The 21,982-nt window shown below is 40.6% G+C and overlaps 1 protein-coding gene across 1 annotated transcript; it reads left to right on the forward strand.

Annotated features, from left to right (window-relative positions):
• TENT5D (terminal nucleotidyltransferase 5D) lies at positions 1–16,823 on the forward strand. Its single transcript, XM_075186204.1, has 3 exons — positions 1–318; positions 8,079–8,185; positions 11,405–16,823. The coding sequence occupies exon 3, from the start codon at positions 11,426–11,428 to the stop codon at positions 12,599–12,601; it is 1,176 nt and encodes a 391-aa protein (XP_075042305.1). The 5' UTR covers positions 1–318; positions 8,079–8,185; positions 11,405–11,425; the 3' UTR covers positions 12,602–16,823.
• The last annotated feature ends 5,159 nt before the right edge of the window (positions 16,824–21,982 follow it).

Consider the following 21,982-nt stretch of genomic DNA (forward strand, 5'->3'; position numbering starts at 1 on the left):
CTGTCCCTGGCTCTCTCTTCTGTCCCTGTCTTTCCCTCCTGTCCCTGCCTCTCTCTTCTGTCCCTGTCTTTCCCTCCTGTCCCTGCCTCTCTCTTCTGTCCCTGTCTTTGTCTCTGTGACGTCCGCTGCTGTCTCTGTAACTCTGGCTTGAGCCACCTTAAGAGTGTGACGTCACGTCGCCATGGAGACCGGCTTACGCTACAAGGGGAATGAGGTAGGAGCTGGGCGGCCGCTAGTTCAGCACCACACTCCGCGCGGACAGAGCTCTACTGCGGCCGCTGCGATCTCAGTCCGACAGCGCTGTGCTGTGTGCGACAGGTGAGTGTCCGCGCTGCGCTTACACTGCGTGCGCTCTGTCTATATACCTCTATGTGCTGTGTACAGCTCTTATTATACCTAGTAATGCATAATGGTTATTACTGTGTGCTATACAGTGTGTGTGTGTATATATATATATGCATTACTAGGTATACACAGTATACCTAGTAATGCATGGTGTTCACTACTGTGTGCTATAAAATGTATCTATTACCTATTACCTGTGACCCTGTTACGATCTAATTACAACTTGTATAAACATGTTCCGAGCTGATGTGACTATGTAGGATTATAATGGTTTATGTTCATTGAACTGTGAGTACGACAGCTGCCTTGGTTATATTTCGTATCTTGCTGATAGAATCAGATACACACGTTGAAGTTATTCTGTGGCCTGAATTGGTTACAGAATGTATCTGGTGACACCAGGATCAACGCTTTGCATAAAAGTCTGGTGGATGTTGTGTTAGCTGAAAGGGTTAAATCTCCCCACAGGCTGTAAGAGAGCCCGGGGTGGCCGGTGCCCGACTCTGAGTGGGTGAGATGCCTCAGTCTACAACATGTGGGCTGTCACTTGGTAATACATCAAGGATTCATGTTACTGTTGAGTCGGAGAAGGCTGAGAGTCCTGTCTACATACTGTATCCACACACCTCTGTATACTGCATCCACATACCTCTGTATACTGCCTCCACACACCTCTATATACTGCATCCACACACCTCTGTATACTGCATCCACACACCTCTGTATACTGCATCCACATACCTCTGTATACTGCCTCCACACACCTCTATATACTGCATCCACACACCTCTGTATCCTGCATCCACACACCTCTGTATACTGCATCCACATACCTCTGTATACTGCCTCCACACACCTCTATATACTGCATCCACACACCTCTGTATACTGTATCCACACACCTCTGTATACTGCATCCACATACCTCTGTATACTGCCTCCACACACCTCTATATACTGCATCCACACACCTCTGTATACTGCATCCACACACCTCTGTATACTGCATCCACACACCTCTGTATACTGCATCCACATACCTCTGTATACTGCCTCCACACACCTCTGTATACTGCCTCCACACACCTCTGTATACTGCATCCACACACCTCTGTATACTGCCTCCACACACCTCTGTATACTGCCTCTACACACCTCTGTATACTGCATCCACACACCTCTGTATACTGCCTCCACATACCTCTGTATACTGCCTCCACACACCACTATATCCACAGACCTGTATATATTGTATCCACACCCCACTTTATATTGTATTCACACTGCTCTATATACTGTGTCCACACACTGCTGTATATTGGATTCACTGCCCAGCTCCGCTGTTATGCCATCGCTCAGACGTTTGGCAGTGCAGGGGTTAAGGGGAGGAGCAGAATTGGGGATTCCCCAGCACACCACTTAAGGTATTTCTCAGATATTACATTTAAGGAGTGATATTGGTTTCTCTGCACAGTCATTCAGTAACGTGTCTATGTGACACATCTGGTAGTAAGAAGCTTCCGCTGTAACATATTATAGAACGTCGATGGATACAATGTATCCGGCAGTATGACTGCGGGCTGTGTGATGTCTTCAGGGTCCTAGAACCACAAGGATCAGCTCAGGCTCCGTGATTGTCTGACCTGTTATTGTTTCTGGGTGACTAGTGTAATAATGTTGTGTACTCTGGATATATACATATAAAGGCATTATTAACTTTAATTGCCAGAAACTGGGGATACAGTATTTTATCACCCCCAGCAACAGTGAGATACCTCCTACTGATTTTCACACTTGTTTTCCAAAAGCAATTACCTGAGTTAATTGTCTGCACATAGTTATAGAATTCAAACCAGGATAATGCAATTGGAAAATGAACATGAAGAGTAGAAACAAATGATAATCTGACTGTGCTAGAATGTACCTGTTTAATAATGTACAGTTTATCTATCACCTATGGTAGAAGCTACAAATATAAGGGGTAAGAGTGCTTATAGAAGCAGGGGGATGTGCTGCAGGGGTGACAATCCTCCTGCATGAAGGGGGCTGTTTTCACTGCTTGGCTCTTATGAGAAATATGGCGCCCCCCAAAAACAATGAAAAATATATACATAAGTGGAGATGACAACATGAGGGAGACATGATTTATTTCAGTTTTAGGTTTGAATAACATTAGACTGACAGTAATTAACTAATGTGAATGACGTTTTTGATATTAATCAGTTGAGTCCAGGTGACTTCAGCCCAAAAATTCTTGGAAAATCCCAAACCAGACAAATATTTCTCTCATGAAATGGGACCTGTTGTGTCTGCAGAAGAGCAAATATCACAATGTAAACACATAACAATACTTATCAGACCTGTTTCTAAGCAGCCTGGACAGGATTTTAGACATGGTTACTAACTCACCTGTGTACAAGCAGGGACATCCTAACTAACCTGTATACAAGCAGGGACCTCCTAACTCACCTGTGTACAAGCAGGGACCTCTTGACTTCTGATATGACACCTTCCCTAGGGGCCCAGATATGGTTGTTGACCAATGTCTACACAGATTGATTGAAATATGACTTATTTGAAAAGCAGTAATAATATGTTTTGTAGAGATCTTCTTGATGTGTAGAATAGGGAGATACTTGGCTGAAATGTTAATACAGTACAAACCTATGTGCAGTCTACCAATGTGTTTGATAATTTGTACACTAGGGGGCGGTGTTCTACAGATTTGCAGAGTAACCTCCGAGCTACATGGCAGATTTACAGGCAAATAAAGTGGATATAGAAGTTTGTATATAAATAGTTGTTTTTCCTGTAAACTCTTCCTGGTGACACAGTTATTGCACTGACATTGAGACTGAGCATCTCGAGAAACGGACGGCTCTGCAGTTCGGCGCAAATACGCTATTTTGCATCCGCCTTTTCCTCAAGAGTAATTTGTGTCTATTTTGTGACCAACTTTGTATCAGCCCCTTAATGTATTTTGTATGTAAACTTCACTGACACCAATCTGGTCCCTTTCCTATATTGGATTATATCACTTTACCTATAAATATTATTTGATGGAGGACGTGAGAGACTTTCTGAGTCATTAAAGAAAGTACGGCAAAAAAAGGAGAACGTTTTCTCTGGGACAAAGCAAGTTAGAATGCAAGGGGAGCAAATTAATTTATTATTTTGCACATAAGTTAAACACTGGTTGTTTTTTCATATAGCTCACAAATACTTGATAGCTTTATTCTTACACTGAAATTTAATGTTGATCTAGGACATGTCCTACCCAAACTATACATCTGTCCTCACATTTTAAATTTACCTCCCACTCCAAAGTAACATGGTTTTGCCCTGGTGCAGAGTTACTCCTTTTTCATGCTTTGCTCCTTAATGACTCTGTGTTTTCTCGGCGAGTACATTGATTCCCGGCTGGTCTTGTAGCACATTGATTACATCTGCTCCACCAGTTAATGATGACAAATGTTGTCAGATTGTGCTGCTCACTATGTAAATGTGACTCTAGTTATTGTATCAACAGAGGAATGTTTCCAAATAACGTTGGCTTTGTTACATGAAGCAAACTGGCGGCAGGATAGAGAGAGGAATAATCCCAGTAGCTCTGTCTCCTGGCTGCCATCTGATGGTGACAGTGAGCACCGGGCTGTACAATGATCAGTGCCCTCGTAGCATCGCTCTCTACCGGGACACTGGCCTCTCTAACCAGCACCCTCTGCAGCTTCTGGATACCGACTCTGATTCATGTCCGAGTGTTACTATGTAGTATCACATCAACTTCTTTATTGCTTTTCAGTTGTCATTCCTAATAAGGATAATCAATTCACACAAACGGGAGTTGAATTAAAGCTGGTTATATAATAGTAATGGGACACATAAGAGTTAACGAGCTACAGCGCATATATTTACACATTAAGTTGTTTTTCTGCTTCTTAGACGATGTTGCTCAAGGTATATGGGGAAACATGTCTATAATATATTATATAGCGTAACTTATCTGAAATCTGCCCTCAATTGTTCATGATGGAAAACGGGGAAGTTGTGGTACAGTAAAGTCTACACCAGATAAGATGTGGAGAGGTCTAGTTGGATTTATGCCTATATCTGGGGGATGGGGAGTGATGTTGAGTGGTCCTGTCATATGCAGCGATATGATTGGTTAAAGTCTTATATGATGCTTTATCTACGTATTAGTTTGTGGTATTAGGGCATACAATGCTTGTAAAGTTAATATGTAATCAACATTATTCTGATAGAGTTGAATGGTCTGTGTTGCACATACAAGAATAAACTGAGCGTATTCTGAAGAGACTTCCATAACAATTCCAGTAATGAGCCGTACCCTTATTTCTCGTATCAGTAATTATAAGTTATAATTCTAGAGGTAGAAGATCTTTGGGAAAGGTCATGTATTTGCCCCCAGCGAAGGTCAACTGACTTTTTTGCTCTGCTGACAAGTAAAACGTAGCCAGGGCTATCCCAGACTGATATCTCTGAGATGTAATTAGAATATGGTGATGCACCGGCAGATCTGGCCCTTTGGTTCTACCGTACATAGACCTACATGGCCAACTCTAAAATACCTGATAGATCGCTTGTATGGAGGTCGGACAATGACCACTTCTACTCCAGGAGGTATATTTACTAAACTGCCGGTTTGAAAAAGTGGAGATTTTACCTACAGCAACCAATCAGATTCTATTAGTCATTTATTTAGTACATTCTATAAATTGACAGCTAGAATCTGTTGCTATAGGCAACATCTCCACTTTTTCAAACCCGCAGTTTAGTACATATACCTCTAGGTCTCATTTGATTTCCAAACAGATTTAGCGCAGGTTGGCAGACATTTTGCGCTCATACCCACGATGGTTGGCGGCCAGTTGCTCTGAAACAACTTAATTGAGCGTCCAGATCTCAGTTGCGGAATTAGTGGCGCTATATAAATAAATGGTGATGATGATGATATCACTGGATAGAGATAGATGGTTTCACTTTATAACAACCTCCAGTGTTATACAGCTCTAGGGAAGAATAACATCAGTATTTAGGCCACATCACAACTTGTTCTATTTCTGTCATCAGAAACGTCTTTGTTGCCAGTTAATTAACAGTAACGTTCGTTATGTCCATCGTGAGACGGAGGAAATGCCCCCAGGTAACGTTACACTTCACTTTGTTGCTGACACTGTTTGTCTTGTTTTGCCCCCTGTAATGACTGTCATTGCCCCCAGTTGATGTTCTCACGCCCGTGTCATCCTCGTGACTGAGCAACTCGTCATAAACATGGGAACTGTCGTAATCCTACAGCGTGTACATGACATCACTGTGTCGCAGAACGCTTCCACTGGCGTGATGTCAGGTATTCCCGTAGACAGGGCCGGCAAGAGAAATTTCTGGGTTTGGACCCCTTCCATAGCCACCAAAGGGGGCAGGGCCACACCAGATTGATGACTCCTCCCACTATTCAGGGGGGCCAGGGCCCCCAAGCAGGCCCAGGTTTACAGCAGTTCTGAGCAATGTCACGCACATGCCTGGCGCTCACATATGAAATCTCGCACAGATTGAATCTCACAGCGTTGGACGTTCCGGAGATACAATCTACAAGTTCCTTCTCGCTTCGTCGTTACGTGGAATTCCTCACTGTGTTTGTAAGTTCCCCATTTCATAGAACGTATAGTCTATACATCTATCTGGGCTGACGATGGTGTCATTTCATTCTGCTGGGCGGTTTGGTTGGAGAATAACGCAAATAATAGGGGAGTTCTGCAGGGAACAAAAAGAACAGGAGGAATTCTGTGCAAAACACCAAATTATTCCACTGAAATGTGCAAAATTCTGCAGCAATTATAACACCGTTCTCTCATATCTACACTGCATAGAAGTGCAATAAAGGTATTATTCTATCTCCACCATTATAATGTCTCACTCTTCTTAATGTCAGTTTCAGAGAGTGCTCTGAGCTGCTGTATAAAGAGAGGACACATTTGTGGATGTTGTTACCCTCAGCCTGCAGCGTAACCAGATGTTCCATTGTGGAGAGCTCCATAATCCACATTCAGCGGCTGGAGAATATCAATATGACCAACTAAGGCTCATTTAGCGAGAAGATAGCACAAGGAATACATCTTTACATTTTGAATAAACACAGTTAAATAATACATGTCCCAGTTCATCCATCTGAATCTCCGCATTACAGACCGTCTTCTAGGAAATGTATAATACATGAGGAAACACAAAGTGCGCTATGTGACTAAACGTTTCCACACACAATACACAATACAGAAACACACGGAAATATTGCATCCTCTTGCTTGGGGAATAAGGCCGAGGGTATTAAGGAATTGCTGAAGATAAATACCTTCCCAGGAAAATCAATATTGACAGTTAAATGTCACACTGCAAATACGACGTCAAGGCAGATGCGGCTCTACCGTCTCTCTCGGCAGCTTGACTTACTCTGCTCTGTTTACCAGCATTTTGCAAGTGCCACTGGGTTCCAGTGGAGAAAATTGCATCTATCATCATCATCAACATTTATTTATATAGCGCCAGCAGATTCCGTAGCGCTTTACAATTGGGATACATCATGTCACAGCTAAAAGCCGCCAATAACTAAAGAGATACAAACTAAACAGGAGCTAAAATGAAAACTCTTAATTCAAAACTCCAAAGTTGATGTGAAACTGATGACACTTTGTAACCAGGCGCTAAAATTTGAAGTTACGGCTTTGATTGTCCTAGTATCACTATAACTTAAAAGTTTAGCGCCTGGGGCGAGAAGGAAAACTGTTGCCCCCCCCCCCAGCCCTCAATTTTACCCAAGAGAACCTAAAATATACATAAGCTGCGCCCCCTCCAGCATTGGGCGGTCACGCTCTCGTACAGCTCTGGTCAGATCAAACTTGCAGACTAAAGCATAATAATTCCACCCTCCAAATTAGTCCCTGACATGATGCATGTACACAGAGCTATCTCTGACACAGGTGACAGTAGGTTACCGGTACTGGGTATATGGGACAACCGAGTGCCTCCAGGTGTATCTGTGTGTACATTACCAGTGACCTAATACAGCCCTCGTACCTTCCTATTGTACTTATTTTAGTTCTTTTACAAATCCCTGAACGGGAGGACTGTCAGCCTGACTGTGGGAGGGGGGTGTAGAGAGAGTACACAGGATCTGTTGATGTATTGATGATCTATGTTTCCAGGGTTTATTTCAGGAAGAGTAATACAGACTGTAAACATATTATATATGTACTTCTAATACTGTGCTGGGCGTGTAGGAATATTCCAGTTTTCATTACAGTAATTGTTACGGTGGAATTTCCACCCCAACGAGGATGAGAAGCTTTTAAACTAAAGCGACAGTCACCTGCGCGGTAACAACAGACGAGGGAACGATAAACGCAACAAACAAAGAGCCGTAAGGAAGCGTCAACTGGGATCAATCAAAGCAAACAAACAACGAGAGCACCTGGATTCCAGTATATGTAAATAGGGAGAATACGCTGAGTTTAAATCCAAGATTTTATTATTGGAGTTAAGCTAAAGGTCATAACTACTAACAGGCCAGGTCTTAAGGATATACTGTGAGCAATTTAGATTGATAACAATATAGATTAAGGAATGTTGAATATTTCTGTTCTCAGACTGCGATGCAATAATATAATATAATTTGTCTGTTGGTTTAATATACTTATTATATATAACTCTTATCCCCCCAGGTGGCTGCTGTTTGTACCGGGTATGATGAGACCTGTTCTCTGATAAATCAGATGAGTCAGCTGTCTAATATCCCAGCTATTGCCAGACGAGCACCAGAAGCTAATCGGTGAGTTTGTTCTCTCTGACCCAGCGGGTGAAGCTTTGTGTGTGCCCCACTCCACACTGCAGCAGTCACATCCGTACTGGGCTGTGGATCAGACAGACACATTTGGGATCTTAGGAAAACTGAACGTCTATGAATAGAGAGGATCCACACACTGAGACCTGCGGAAACGCTCTGTCCTCAGTCATTTAACGCTTTGACCTTTTGAAGAGTATTGCAGAGATTTTCTCTCTCTGTCGCCTGTTTACTAGGAAATAATTGACCAGTTTTGCCTTCAGTGCTCATAAGTTACTGTCATATTTCATGAGAATTCACCTTACTCTCCACTGAATGTGTATTACCCAACAGTAAATATCGTGTATATATAACAGTGTAATATTACCATAAAGCTGATGGAAGCCGGTGAATATTACACATTATTATATGCATTTTACACTGGGCTTTCATAGTATAGGTTTCATTTTTGTGTCCAATTCTTAATGACTTTTTTTGACTTGTAAAACAGTTATGTCATATTATAAACCTTTATGTATATATAAGGAAAGAGCAGAACATTTTTTTTATCATTATTTACATTTCCTTAGGATCTAAAGAATCATTTTTAGCAAGTTCACCAATAATCCTCTGTGAGCGGATTTTTTGCAGTTCAGTTCAGAAAACAAATTGTGGGTTAGTTTCAGTACATTGTCAGAAACAATAAGTAGATTGAGGAACCATCTGGACCTCTGAAGAGATCTATAGTAATTTAGCCAAACGTCATGGGACCTCAGGGTATCTGTAGGCAGCAGGATCGTCAGCTCTGGGGGTCAGAACTGATATAATTTATTCTAGGTACATAGAGAATGTAACATAACAATTATTACATGGAGGATTATAATCACTTTCCCCGCCCTCAGTTGCCCTATAAACGTCTCTAGACGGAGACAATCAGATCATTACATGTGTTTAAATATTCACCACTGAGCTGGCTTCGTCCCCCGGGTCCTGTGATTGGACAGACTGGTACAATATCTCTCATTAACATGTAATTATCTCTGTAACGACTCTGTATACAGCAGGGAGCTGTACGTGTTGTTTATATATTGCCTTGTTTTGTCCTTGGTCCCCGTGGGCTGGAGATCACTTTACTTGGAGTTATTTTGTATCAAATCGTTTCTCAACTGTTGTCAGTGTTATTAATAAAGTTTTAGCACTTTTATAGAGTATGGTCACATATCTGTCTCCTATAGAATATAAGGTCACATATCTGTCTCCTATAGAATATAAGGTCACATATCTGTCTCCTATAGAATATAAGGTCACATATCTGTCTCCTATAGAATATAAGGTCACATATCTGTCTCCTATAGAATATAAGGTCACATATCTGTCTCCTATAGAATATAAGATCACATATCTGTCTCCTATAGAGTATAAGGTCACATATCTGTCTCCTATAGAATATAAGATCACATATCTGTCTCCTATAGAATATAAGATCACATATCTGTCTCCTATAGAATATAAGGTCACATATCTGTCTCCTATAGAGTATAAGGTCACATATCTGTCTCCTATAGAATATAAGATCACATATCTGTCTCCTATAGAGTATAAGGTCACATATCTGTCTCCTATAGAATATAAGATCACATATCTGTCTCCTATAGAATATAAGATCACATATCTGTCTCCTATAGAGTATAAGGTCACATATATGTCTCCTATAGAATATAAGGTCACATATCTGTCTCCTATAGAATATAAGTTCACATATCTGTCTCCTATAGAGTATAAGATCACATATCTGTCTCCTATAAAATATAAGATCACATATCTGTCTCCTATAGAATATAAGATCACATATCGGTCTCCTATAGAATATAAGGTCACATATCTGTCTCCTATAGAATATAAAGTCACATATCTGTCTCCTATAGAATATAAGGTCACATATCTGTCTCCTATAGAATATAAGGTCACATATCTGTCTCCTATAGAGTATAAGGTCACATATCTGTCTCCTATAGAATATAAGATCACATATCGGTCTCCTATAGAGTATAAGGTCACATATCTGTCTCTCATAGAATATAAGGTCACATATCTGTCTCCTGTAGAATATAAGGTCACATATCTGTCTCTCATAGAATATAAGGTCACATATCTGTCTCCTATAGAATATAAGGTTACATATCTGTCTCCTATAGAATATAAGGTCACATATCTGTCTCCTATAGAATATAAGGTCACATATATGTCTCCTATAGAGTATAAGGTCACATATCTGTCTCCTATAGAATATAAGATCACATATCGGTCTCCTATAGAGTATAAGGTCACATATCTGTCTCCTATAGAATATAAGATCACATATCGGTCTCCTATAGAATATAAGATCACACATCGGCCTCCTATAGAATATAATGTTACATATCTGTCTCCTATAGAATATAAGATCACATATCTGTCTCTTATAGAATATAAGGTCACATATCTGTCTCCTATAGAATATAAGGTCACATACCTGTCTCCTATAGAATATAAGATCACATATCTGTCTCCTATAGAATATAAGATCACATATCTGTCTCCTATAGAATATAAGGTCACATATCTGTCTCCTATAGAATATAAGGTCACATATCTGTCTCCTATAGAATATAATGTTACATATCTGCCACCCATACTGCGCCCTTCTGCGCATGCGTGATCCACCATAGCAGCCAGCACATGGAATTTCAGTTTCCATTTTCAGATTCCATAAAAAATATAATAAAGTATTATTTTTTAATATAGAATTCTTTTTAAAAAAAATAATTATTTTACTACTAAATCATTTTTTTCTTGCGTTGACCCCGACTAACGCTACCCTGAGATGGGGTTAGCAGTGGGGGACAGGGGTGGTACTTGTATCACTGCAGACCACGATAAATAGGCTTCACCCGGTGATTACTACCCAGGACAATACCTGTCGATAGTCTCCACTGACCAGGGGGCTTTTATAAGTCACAAAAAGTTGCAGATAAACTGATCTGAAGATGCAAATAACTCTTTACTGGTAAATAAAGTGATACTTCTAGAGCAGCCATATTTCTATATATCTTTACATTCTATATTAATGTTATTTTCCAGGTTTCCTCTCTGAATATTGTTTCCCCAAAACTTGACATATGCATTTTGAAAACCTTCTCTGTCCTACAGATGATCCTAACGCCCCTATAATCCTTTATCTCCCTACAGTTGTATCACCGGGTGTCCATCATGACCGAACAGTCGGACTGCAGATTCAGCAATCTGACCCAGGACCAGGTCACCATCCTCGACCAGGTCCTGACGGAGATTATACCCATCCATGGACGGGGGAACTTTCCAACCATGGAAATAAGGCCAAAGGATATCATTCATGTGGTGAAAGAACAGCTGGTAAAGAAGAAGATCGCCATACGTGACATTCGCCTGAACGGATCTACAGCTAGCCACATCCTTATGCAACAGAACGGCACCAGCTGTAAAGATTTGGACATCATCTTTGGTGTGGAGCTTCCCGGAGAACCTGCATTTCAGACCGTTAAAGAGATTGTCTTGGATTCTCTTTTAGACTTTCTGCCCAAATGTGTCAAGAAGGAGAAGATCACTGCTCTCACCATGAATGAGGCGTATGTTCAAAAGATGGTGAAGGTTTCTACTGACCATGACCGGTGGAGTCTGATCTCCTTGTCCAACAACAGTGGCAAAAACGTGGAGCTTAAATTTGTCAACTCTTTAAGACGGCAGTTTGAGTTTAGTGTGGACTCTTTCCAGATAATACTGGATTCCATCCTGAATGTTTACACGGACAAAGACTGTGAATTAACATCCGAGACCCACCCCGCTGTTGTTGCTGAGAGCATGTATGGGGACTTCAAGGAATCCATGGAGCATCTGAGATGTAAACTCATTGCAACAAGGAATCCTGAAGAGATCCGCGGAGGGGGTCTTCTCAAATACAGCAACCTCTTAGTTCGCGAATATAAACCAGCCAATGAGACTGAAATTAAATCCCTGGAGCGTTACATGTGTTCCAGATTTTTCATCGACTTTCCCGACGTGGAGGAACAGCAGAGGAAAATCGAGTCGTATTTGCGCAATCATTTCATCGGAGAGGAGAAGAGCAAGTACGACTACTTGATGATACTGCGTTCCGTGGTGAACGAGAGCACAGTTTGTCTGATGGGTCATGAGCGTAGACAGACTCTTAACATGATCACCATTCTGGCTTTGAAAGTTCTTGGGGAGCAAAATATCATTCCAAACGCAGCGAACGTTACGTGCTACTACCAGCCGGCCCCCTACATGAGCGACAGGAACTTCAGTAACTACTATATCCCTCAAGGACAAGCTCCTGTCCTCTACCAGCCGTACCAGTTCCACATACACATACAGAGTGAACTGGTGTAAGGGATTCTCACCGCCACATCCGTGAAATAAAGGTCTCAGTAAGAGCAAGTGCAAAACCCTCTTGTTGAATGACTATTTGTTGTGCAAAATATCACTTTAAGTAAATACTTAAGTATTTATTATTCAGACCATTACATTTGTTGCTATGGTCCGTTTAGCCTCTTACACGTAAATTTGTTGTTCATTTTCCTGTAGACATAATGTGGTATGAAAAATGTCTACTGACGATTCTGAGATACTGTGATATAGAAATAGGTTCAATTACTGTAAAAAAAAATGAGATCTTATATTTTTAATGATGAACTATGTGCCAATGTTAGGGTGCCATGAGAGAAACTATATTCTTACAGGGGTGGTATTGTATTATGAATGATTTTTAATGACATTTCGCATGACGGTATACTATCTGTGGGCTATATTTGTCAACAAGTGATTTTTATTTGGTATCAGAATCTTTGTGTTGGGCTCAAACAGACTCTACCGTAGTTCTCAGCTGTGATATATATACAGAATATCTTGGTGATCATAGCTTATTAATGGCTAAAGAGCTAATGGGTGCTTCCTGCTCCCCAGTTACACCAATGATAACACACATTTATACTAATGCAATGCATGGTAGAGTAAACTATAAGTCTATCTTCCGTTTATGGCCTGCAGTCTATTGATGGTGAGAACAGATTTATTAAATGCCAGAATCAGTTGCCCTAATGTTTGGCAGACAGAAGCCTTAGGGCAACGCTCGTGAAACTAGAATAATGTTATTATTCCACCCTGGGGCATCATGCTGGAAAAGAAGATTTCCAAAATATTTATTCTCCAAGACTTGTTTCCTAGAGAATGTTTCAATGTCTTGTTCACCAGGTAGGACTGGCGCCAGTGCCCACAGATCTATCCGGCACAACCGTTTGATTGCACTTAATTCAAAGTTCTCTAGGCAACAGCTCCAGGAGAAACTAAACGGGGTGATGCTTCCAGTTTACACATTGCCTATTAACACTTTAATTATCCAAGGGGGGATTTTTGGAAGGTTGAGGAAGTGTGATTAATAGCCCTGTGTTATGAATGATGTGTGTGATACGTACTTGGATCCTGGTATTATCCTGACTCCATCTTGGAACAAAACTGTCACTTTATCTTGAAGACACATTTTCTTTTTGTTATGGTTTAATGCTTGCTGAGGGATCGTTACTGCCCCTGCAACAGTTGTTGTCCTGATACATTTTTTATCACCATTTAATGTCATTTTACCAATCCTCCGGGTTGTTGTAAGGTATAAAACTGCAGCTGCTTCTGGCCTGGTCTTGATATGAACCAGGGACTCTGCGGAGAGGGTTAATCGGTGGATATGATGTTGGTGTGGTTGTCCCTCTAGAGCAGTGATGGGCAAACTTTTTCAGGAGGCCAAATAAAAAAGAAAAACTTTAGGCGGGCCAATGTAATTTATTAAAAAACTCAAATATCGAAATATATAATACAAATGTTTTGAATGGGACGGGAGGGTGTTATATAGCAGTTACCTCTATAAGTGCAGCGATCGTACAGACACAGCACTTATTTCAGCAGGTTGTTGCAGATCCGTCTTTCTGGTGAGCCACTAACTGACAACACAGCAGCCAATCGAAATCCGCCTTAGTATATGGCCCAGCCCATCTCTTCTCACATGACTTTCAGCCGTTAGGGGGCGGGCAGGTGTTTCAGTGATTGACATACGAGGTGTCCTCTTAGGAAGGAGGATGAAGTGTAATGGAGGAAATAGCTGGGAAGGCATAAAAATGAAGGTTCTGACACACAGGGTCGGCCCTAATAATTTTATGCATATTTTAATGAAATTTTTTAAAATATTGGCGGGCCGGATAGAACCTCTAAGTGGGCCGGATCTGGCCCGCGGGCCGTAGTTTGCCCATCACTGCTCTAGACGAATGCAGCATGTACAGGATTGTGTAGAACTGAAAGCCTCACCTGTGGGTCCTGTATCTGGGGGGAGAGCAGCTGCTGTTCCCTTACAATTCTTAGCAGTTTTCGGGGAGCACACTATTGACCATTATGGGCTCTTCTCTGTGACCTTAATGATGTCACCTGACTAATGCTTCCAAGGTCATTGCCTGTTGCCCTGACGTCCCCAATCTCCAAGCATATGGTGCAAGATATAGGTTGAAAAACTTCTCATGACTTCCTTATTGTACAGCGCTGTGGAATATGTAGGCACTATATAAATAAAGGATTATAATAATGCATCCCAGTAAACCTGATTTGTAGCAATTAAGTCCTTCTAATGATAAAAAAATCTGCCTTTTTTGTCATTTTTGTTTACCAAAGATGAACTTGTAAATGTGTCACAGAAGTGTCTCTGTGTAGTAATCATATCCATGTGATAGCTAATTATACATTATTTATTCCAAATGTATCAGAAGAACTCCCTATGACGATTTGATGCTAAGATACACAGGGTGAGGATGTGCCCTCTATACGGCCTATGGTAATACAGCTGTTGTGGTCAATGTGATGATATAAAGATTTATACACTTTGATTTAAGCTGTATTTTTATAAATGTGGAATATATATAATACCGTATGGTTGTCAAATTGAATTTCCTTGTAATTCTTACTGTAATTAATGTCATTTAAATGCAGTTTCCAGAGATACTGATCTTTGTATAGATAAATACATCAGCAAAACTATTTTCTTATGGAAGATGAACGTGGTTTACCCTTCATATTAATGTTACACTGTATGCCGTGTGATTGTACCATCCCGTCTCCCAGGGACATATAGACCATCCAATACTTTGTTTCAGGATGGAGCACATCATATTTTTTTTTAACAAAGAGACAATGTATAAGATGATGATTCTCCCATTGGACGGAGAAATTGCAATCTTGTTGTTTTTTGTTTAACATGAGGGTTGTAAATAAAACAATTGAAAAAGGAACAAAAGTGTATTTGAGCTACTTAGATATATTGTTGGATGAATCACATTGGACAAGGAGGAGAGGGGAAAACAGTTCAGCAGAAGTTCTGGATATACAAGGAAAATTCTGGATGATCACTCGGTCACTGAGCGTAATATGGGATGTAGAGAAACCAGCAGTCCAGGAAATATCCATCTACACAAACTGATGAGATCCAGTAGAACAGGAAGTGATAATATTCAGGACAAGATGACATCTGGTAGAAAGGGTAATTATTAGATGCAAACGAATAGGAAATTAGATCCAGTAGATCAGGAAATTATGAGATCTGGAAGATCAGGAAAAAATGATAGAGGAGGAAGAGATAAGATCCAACAGATAATGAAATGGGAAGACCTTATAGATCAGGAAATGATAAGATCCAATAGATCATGATATTAGGAGATCTGCGGGTAAATGTATCAAGCTGAGAGTTTTCCGGCAGGTTTGAAAAACCAATCAGATTCTGGGACCTGATTCATTAAGGATCTTAAATGAAGAGGATCCTTATTTCAGTCTCCTGGACAAAACCATGTTACATGCAAGGGGTGCAAATGAGTGTTCTGTTTTGCACATAAGTTAAATACTGACTGTTTTTTCATGTAAGATCCTTAATGAATCAGGCCCCTAGTTATCATTTATTTAGTACATTCTACAAAATGACAGCTAGAATCTGATTGGTTGCTATAGGCAACATCTCCACTTTTGAAACCCACCAGAAAACTCTCAGCTTGATACATTTACCTCCTGGTGTCAGGCGCCGTCCCCACACTCTCTCCACTGTCATACAGTCACCTTCTTCTAGATTATAATTTCTCCCTAAATAAATGCTCAACCTGCCCGTCCTGTCTATTGATATTAGATCCAGCCCCGGGGTCCTGTTTTCCCCCAGTTACTGATCAGTGAACCCCTTAAGGTCGTTACATTAATCAAATCATTTAAAAAAAAAATCTGATCATTTTTCAAACGATACATTTGGAACATATGAGCTGTAACCGAAAATGTGTCCAGCAATAGATTGTTCTGTCTGTGTCCAGACTTCTAATCACTTTGTTTAATGTAGTAAAAGCTTTATTCACACCTCACCTTCCTGTATAGGGAAATATAGTCTAATATGTATGTAGCTTCTTGAACATAGTTGGATGGTGTAAGTGCTCCACACACATGAACCTACCTCTTGATCTGGTTCCTCCAGGCTCAGTCTCTCTGGTATCCCCAGGTTCAGTCTCTCTGGTATCCCCAGGTTCAGTCTCTCTGGTATCCCCAGGCTCAGTCTCTCTGGTATCCCCAGGTTCAGTCTCTCTGGTATCCCCAGGTTCAGTCTCTCTGGTATCCCCAGGTTCAGTCTCTCTGGTATCCCCAGGTTCAGTCTCTCTGGTATCCCCAGGCTCAGTCTCTCTGGTATCCCCAGGTTCAGTCTCTCTGGTATCCCCAGGCTCAGTCTCTCTGGTATCCCCAGGTTCAGTCTCTCTGGTATCCCCAGGTTCAGTCTCTCTGGTATCCCCAGGCTCAGTCTCTCTGGTATCCCCAGGCTCAGTCTCTCTGGTATCCCCAGGCTCAGTCTCTCTGGTATCCCCAGGCTCAGTCTCTCTGGTATCCCCAGGCTCTGTCTCTGTGGTATCCCCAGGCTCAGTCTCTCTGGTATCCCCAGGCTCTGTCTCTGTGGTATCCCCAGGCTCAGTCTCTCTGGTATCCCCAGGGTCAGTCTCTCTGGTATCCCCAGGCTCTGTCTCTCTGGTATCCCCAGGCTCAGTCTCTCTGGTATCCCCAGGCTCAGTCTCTCTGGTATCCCCAGGCTCAGTCTCTCTGGTATCCCCAGGCTCTGTCTCTGTGGTATCTCCAGGCTCAGTCTCTCTGGTATCCCCAGGCTCAGTCTCTCTGGTATCCCCAGGCTCAGTCTCTCTGGTATCCCCAGGTTCAGTCTCTCTGGTATCCCCAGGTTCAGTCTCACTGGTATCCCCAGGCTCAGTCTCTCTGGTATCCCCAGGCTCAGTCTCTGTGGTATCTCCAGGCTCTGTCTCTCTGGTATCCCCAGGCTCTGTCTCTGTGGTATCCCCAGGCTCAGTCTCTCTGGTATCCCCAGGCTCAGTCTCTCTGGTATCCCCTCTAGTACAAGGTTCTCTGCTCTCTAATTTCCCACTTAATCCCCTTTTTACTGGCTGAATTCACCCATGTGAAGGTTGTTATATTTAAACCTCATTTATGGCTGATTTGTGCAGAATAAACTTGTTATCTTAATATCAAGTGTCTGAGTGCGTGATATGGTCATTTATTACGAATAGTGATATCACCCAGTGATTCACATAGTTATGTTTGTCTTTTATTTGTGGTTCAAGAGAAATATTTTAACAATTTCTTCTTAAAGTTTGAATTCTCAAACAACAATTTGTATTATGGACCTGAAAGTCAGTTTTTAATTTCTAGCGACAAATGTAGCATCAATTTAATGAATACGTGAAAACTTTGCACTCACAGAGACATTGTTATTTATTTTTCATTTTATGTGTGAACTGTGATCACTGAAGAAACATTTTATTATAAATAAGCAGCAATTCAACACATCTAGGGCCTGAGTCATTTAGGAGAGCAAAGCATAAAAATGAGTAACTTTGCACTTTGACAAAACCATGTTGCATTGGAGGGGGAGGTAAATATAAAATGTGGGGATAGATGTATAGTTGGGGTAGGACATGTCCTAGATCAACTTTATATTTCATTGTAGAAATAAGATATCAAGTATTTGTGCTGCATGAAAAAACAGCCAATATTTATCTTATGAGCAAAACAATAAACTATTTTCCACCCCTTGTATTGTAACATGGTTTGTTCAGGATCAAACTTACTCCTTTTTTTGCCTTACTCTCCTTAATGACTCACGTCCACAGAATTGTGCAGCATTTATATTATGAAACTTTCCATAACGCCAGATTCTATCTGTAAACAGTTATATGAATGGTTTATTATAAATAGGCATTGGATGTAGTAGAACAGTTATATAGAATTGTGCACATAATTGTTATATATGAAGCATTAAGGAAAAGTTCACTATTAATTCTTATCCTCACTTTCCACTTATGTGTTATGGAGTATTCTCTGCTTCCCCCATAACAAGAGTACAATAAACACGTTTCAAATCTCAGCCAATGACTAAACATTTAAATGACAAAGCCTAGCATGTTTGTTATTTCTTTTTAAGCTTACAGTGTCATCGGTGTCAATACCAGTGTGGGAATATATCAAGCTGTACATAGCATGTCTGTTACCTAGAAGACTGCAGGCAAATCACTCAGACCCTGCATTCTGCAGGGCCCCAAAATGAAGCAAAATAGAGAGGATTCCTTCTAAGAAGATTTTTAAAAGTAGCAAACATATGAAAGATAGAACATATTGCCCTATATTTTCCCTATATTCCCTAATCAAACATCTCGCTGCCATAAATGTAGAAGCCTGGTTTACTCCCATAGACACTGGTATTAATATTCCCGGCTGTTGTGTTTTTCTGCAGTTAATGTCGCAGTATATCATGTTGGCAGAGTGCTACGCGCAGTATTTATATAGTAAATGAATACAGAGAGGTTAATGTTACAAGAATAATGACAGAGTGCTGAGACAAGCCCAGACATGAGTGTCTCTCGGGTCAGACAGCATTGGGCGTCTCTGCTCCGGTGGGCTGTCTACATAATTGTGTCACAGCAGTGGCGTCGTGTTCTGTCTCCTACAAGCAGACACTGTCTATTTTCCTTTATACATTTTATATAATCTGAGAACTGTTGTTTTGTTAATAAAATGTAGGAGGAGTAACTATATAATGTGATTTAATTTATTTAATATATGACCGACAGATTATATATGGGATGCATTCCCCATATGTGAAATATGAGGATAGGCTCCCGATATGTGGATTGCATGGATAGGCTCTCGGAATGTGGATTGCATGGATAGGCTTCCGATACGTGGAATGCATGGATAGGCTCCCGGAATGTGGAATGCATGGATAGGTTCCCAGAATGTGGAATGCATGGATAGGCTCCCGGAATGTGGAATGCATGGATAGGTTCCCAGAATGTGGAATGCATGGATAGGCTCCCAGAATGTGGAATGCATGGATAGGCTCCCAGAATGTGGAATGCATGGATAGGCTCCCAGAATGTGGAATGCGTGGATAGGCTCCCGATATGTTGAATGCATGGATAGGCTCCCTGAATATGGAATGCATGGATAGGCTCCCAGAATGTGGAATGCGTGGATAGGCTCCCGATATATTGAATGCGTGAATAGGCTCCCTGAATGTGGAATGCATGGACAGGCTCCCAATATGTGGAATGGGAATGCATGGATAGGCTCCCGGAATGTATGGATAGGCCCCTGTTATATGAAATGTTTGGGTAGGTTTCAGATATGTGGAATGAATGGATATTCTCCCAGAATACACTGAAGTGCCTCTAATGTGAGGATTGAATATAAATTTTTATATAACAGTAAAGTTCCAGATCCTGTTCGATGTAGAGACCAACACATGTGTCACAAATTAATGTATAGATGTCTGTAGCAGAGTAACAATATGAGCCACAATATATGTTCTAGTTTGGGATGAACAGATGGTAAATTCGGTTAGTGGAACACGTACAACGTGAGTTGTTTCCCATTTCTGTTTATACCGATCAGGAAACATCTTGTAATATATTTACCAATTCACCCTCCATAATACAGGGGTCAGCCGCTCACCTATATTATAATTATTTACATTTTGATAACTAGAAATCTACTTCAGTGTTTTCTTCTCATTTTTCATTCCAGTCAAAATGGACATCTGAGATAATCAGTTGGCAGAATTATAGCAGCAATTTCAAGCTATTGGGAGGAGGTGACAGAGGACCTGTAGGAGCAATTAGCTGTCTTATATGTAGATTTTTATATATATTACATATCGCCTGTTCCTGTATGAAATGGATTTGATTCATGCTAAATTATAAAGTCCTGGACTGCAAGGATTAGTGATAAAGGAGAACATTGCAAAGGGAGAGCCTGACATTGCCCAATTCTGCAGCAAAATCACCCCTATGATTTGTACCCGGATCATGGCAGAAAAGATCATTTGAGTAACACTCACGTCAGTGAGATTATGATAAAACTCGAGGAGAAATTTGAGGTTTGTAATTTGTCACAATATTGCAAAACCAAATTGCATACAGTACATGTATAACACGTTACCGTCAACCATCAAAAATGTGCAGCACGTAAGATACACATGCAACATGCGTGTACTGCTAGCAGGTAGCATGTCCTGTATCATTCTAAAGTACACACAAAACTGCCACGATGCATGTGTGTTTTATGTATGTGATCTGGCAACGTCAAATGTAACGAGGGCGCAGTTTCTGTGCATGTTACAGAGAGTATTGTTGTGTAATATAGGGAGATGTGTTTAATACAGAGAAGTGACTGTACCGCTGATGAATGTAATTATTGTGTATATTTGTCACACTGGGGAACACTGTAAAAGAGGAGGATGGAAATGCTGCGTTATTTTATATTTGTTTTATCATTTCCACCTCTTACACTAAGTAAAAAGTGGACGCTGCTAAATTAACAGCGTATTAAGTGTCACATTAATAGAATTAACGTCATGTTGGTTACGTAGTTTTGCGACTGAGTCAGCGCTCAATATTAATAAGATGGTTTCCTTCCTAAAAAAAAAATTCTTAATGGAATATGGTGTAACATTGTATCGTCCATCAAAGACATTTTAAGAACATTTTCAAATAACTCTGCTGTTCCCCATTGTATCCGCTACAAAACGCATCATTTATAGCAGAGAAAACCACCAGGAAGGTGAATTAAACGGGTTATTGAAGTGTATAAAACCTTCACCTCTTACAAGTTTACAGTTTCAGGATTTAGCTTTGTATCATTGTACCAGGATCTGTGATGTTCTCTCATCACAAAGTTACAGTTACCGGATACTGGTTATTGATATAATATTGCTGAAAACCCCTGAGAATTGCAGTTTATTAACTCAGTTCTAAATAACAAATAATTGTATTATTTTTAAAGAAATTATTCAGAAAAATAAATAATTACTGTAATTTACAGAAATAACATCTGTGGTCACTGAGTCAGCAGCCGGGTTATCAGCTAACAAAGATTAAATGAATCCTCTGTTGGAGTTATAGTCTATTTAGTAAAATGCTGTCAACAATTATTTTATTTTATATTGATGATATATAAATATTCTGCTTTTCTCAGTGTTTGCTGATCTTTCTAAAATTACATCAAGGGCCTGATTAATTAAGGCAGCAAAACAAACGGAAATTGCGTTTGTTTTTTAAAACGCATATAAATGGGGGATACCCACGTCTCCCACCTTCTACATTACATATGGGGCATATATAGGTTTTTTATTTAATGTTGGAGATATGGGAGTAATGGAGC

This window comes from Mixophyes fleayi, chromosome 9 (assembly GCF_038048845.1).
Source record: "Mixophyes fleayi isolate aMixFle1 chromosome 9, aMixFle1.hap1, whole genome shotgun sequence".
Lineage (NCBI taxonomy): Eukaryota > Metazoa > Chordata > Amphibia > Anura > Limnodynastidae > Mixophyes > Mixophyes fleayi.

Bases quoted from the DNA above. Each gene is read 5' to 3' on its own strand.
- TENT5D (XM_075186204.1), top strand. From the start codon at position 11,426: ATGACCGAACAGTCGGACTGCAGATTCAGCAATCTGACCCAGGACCAG.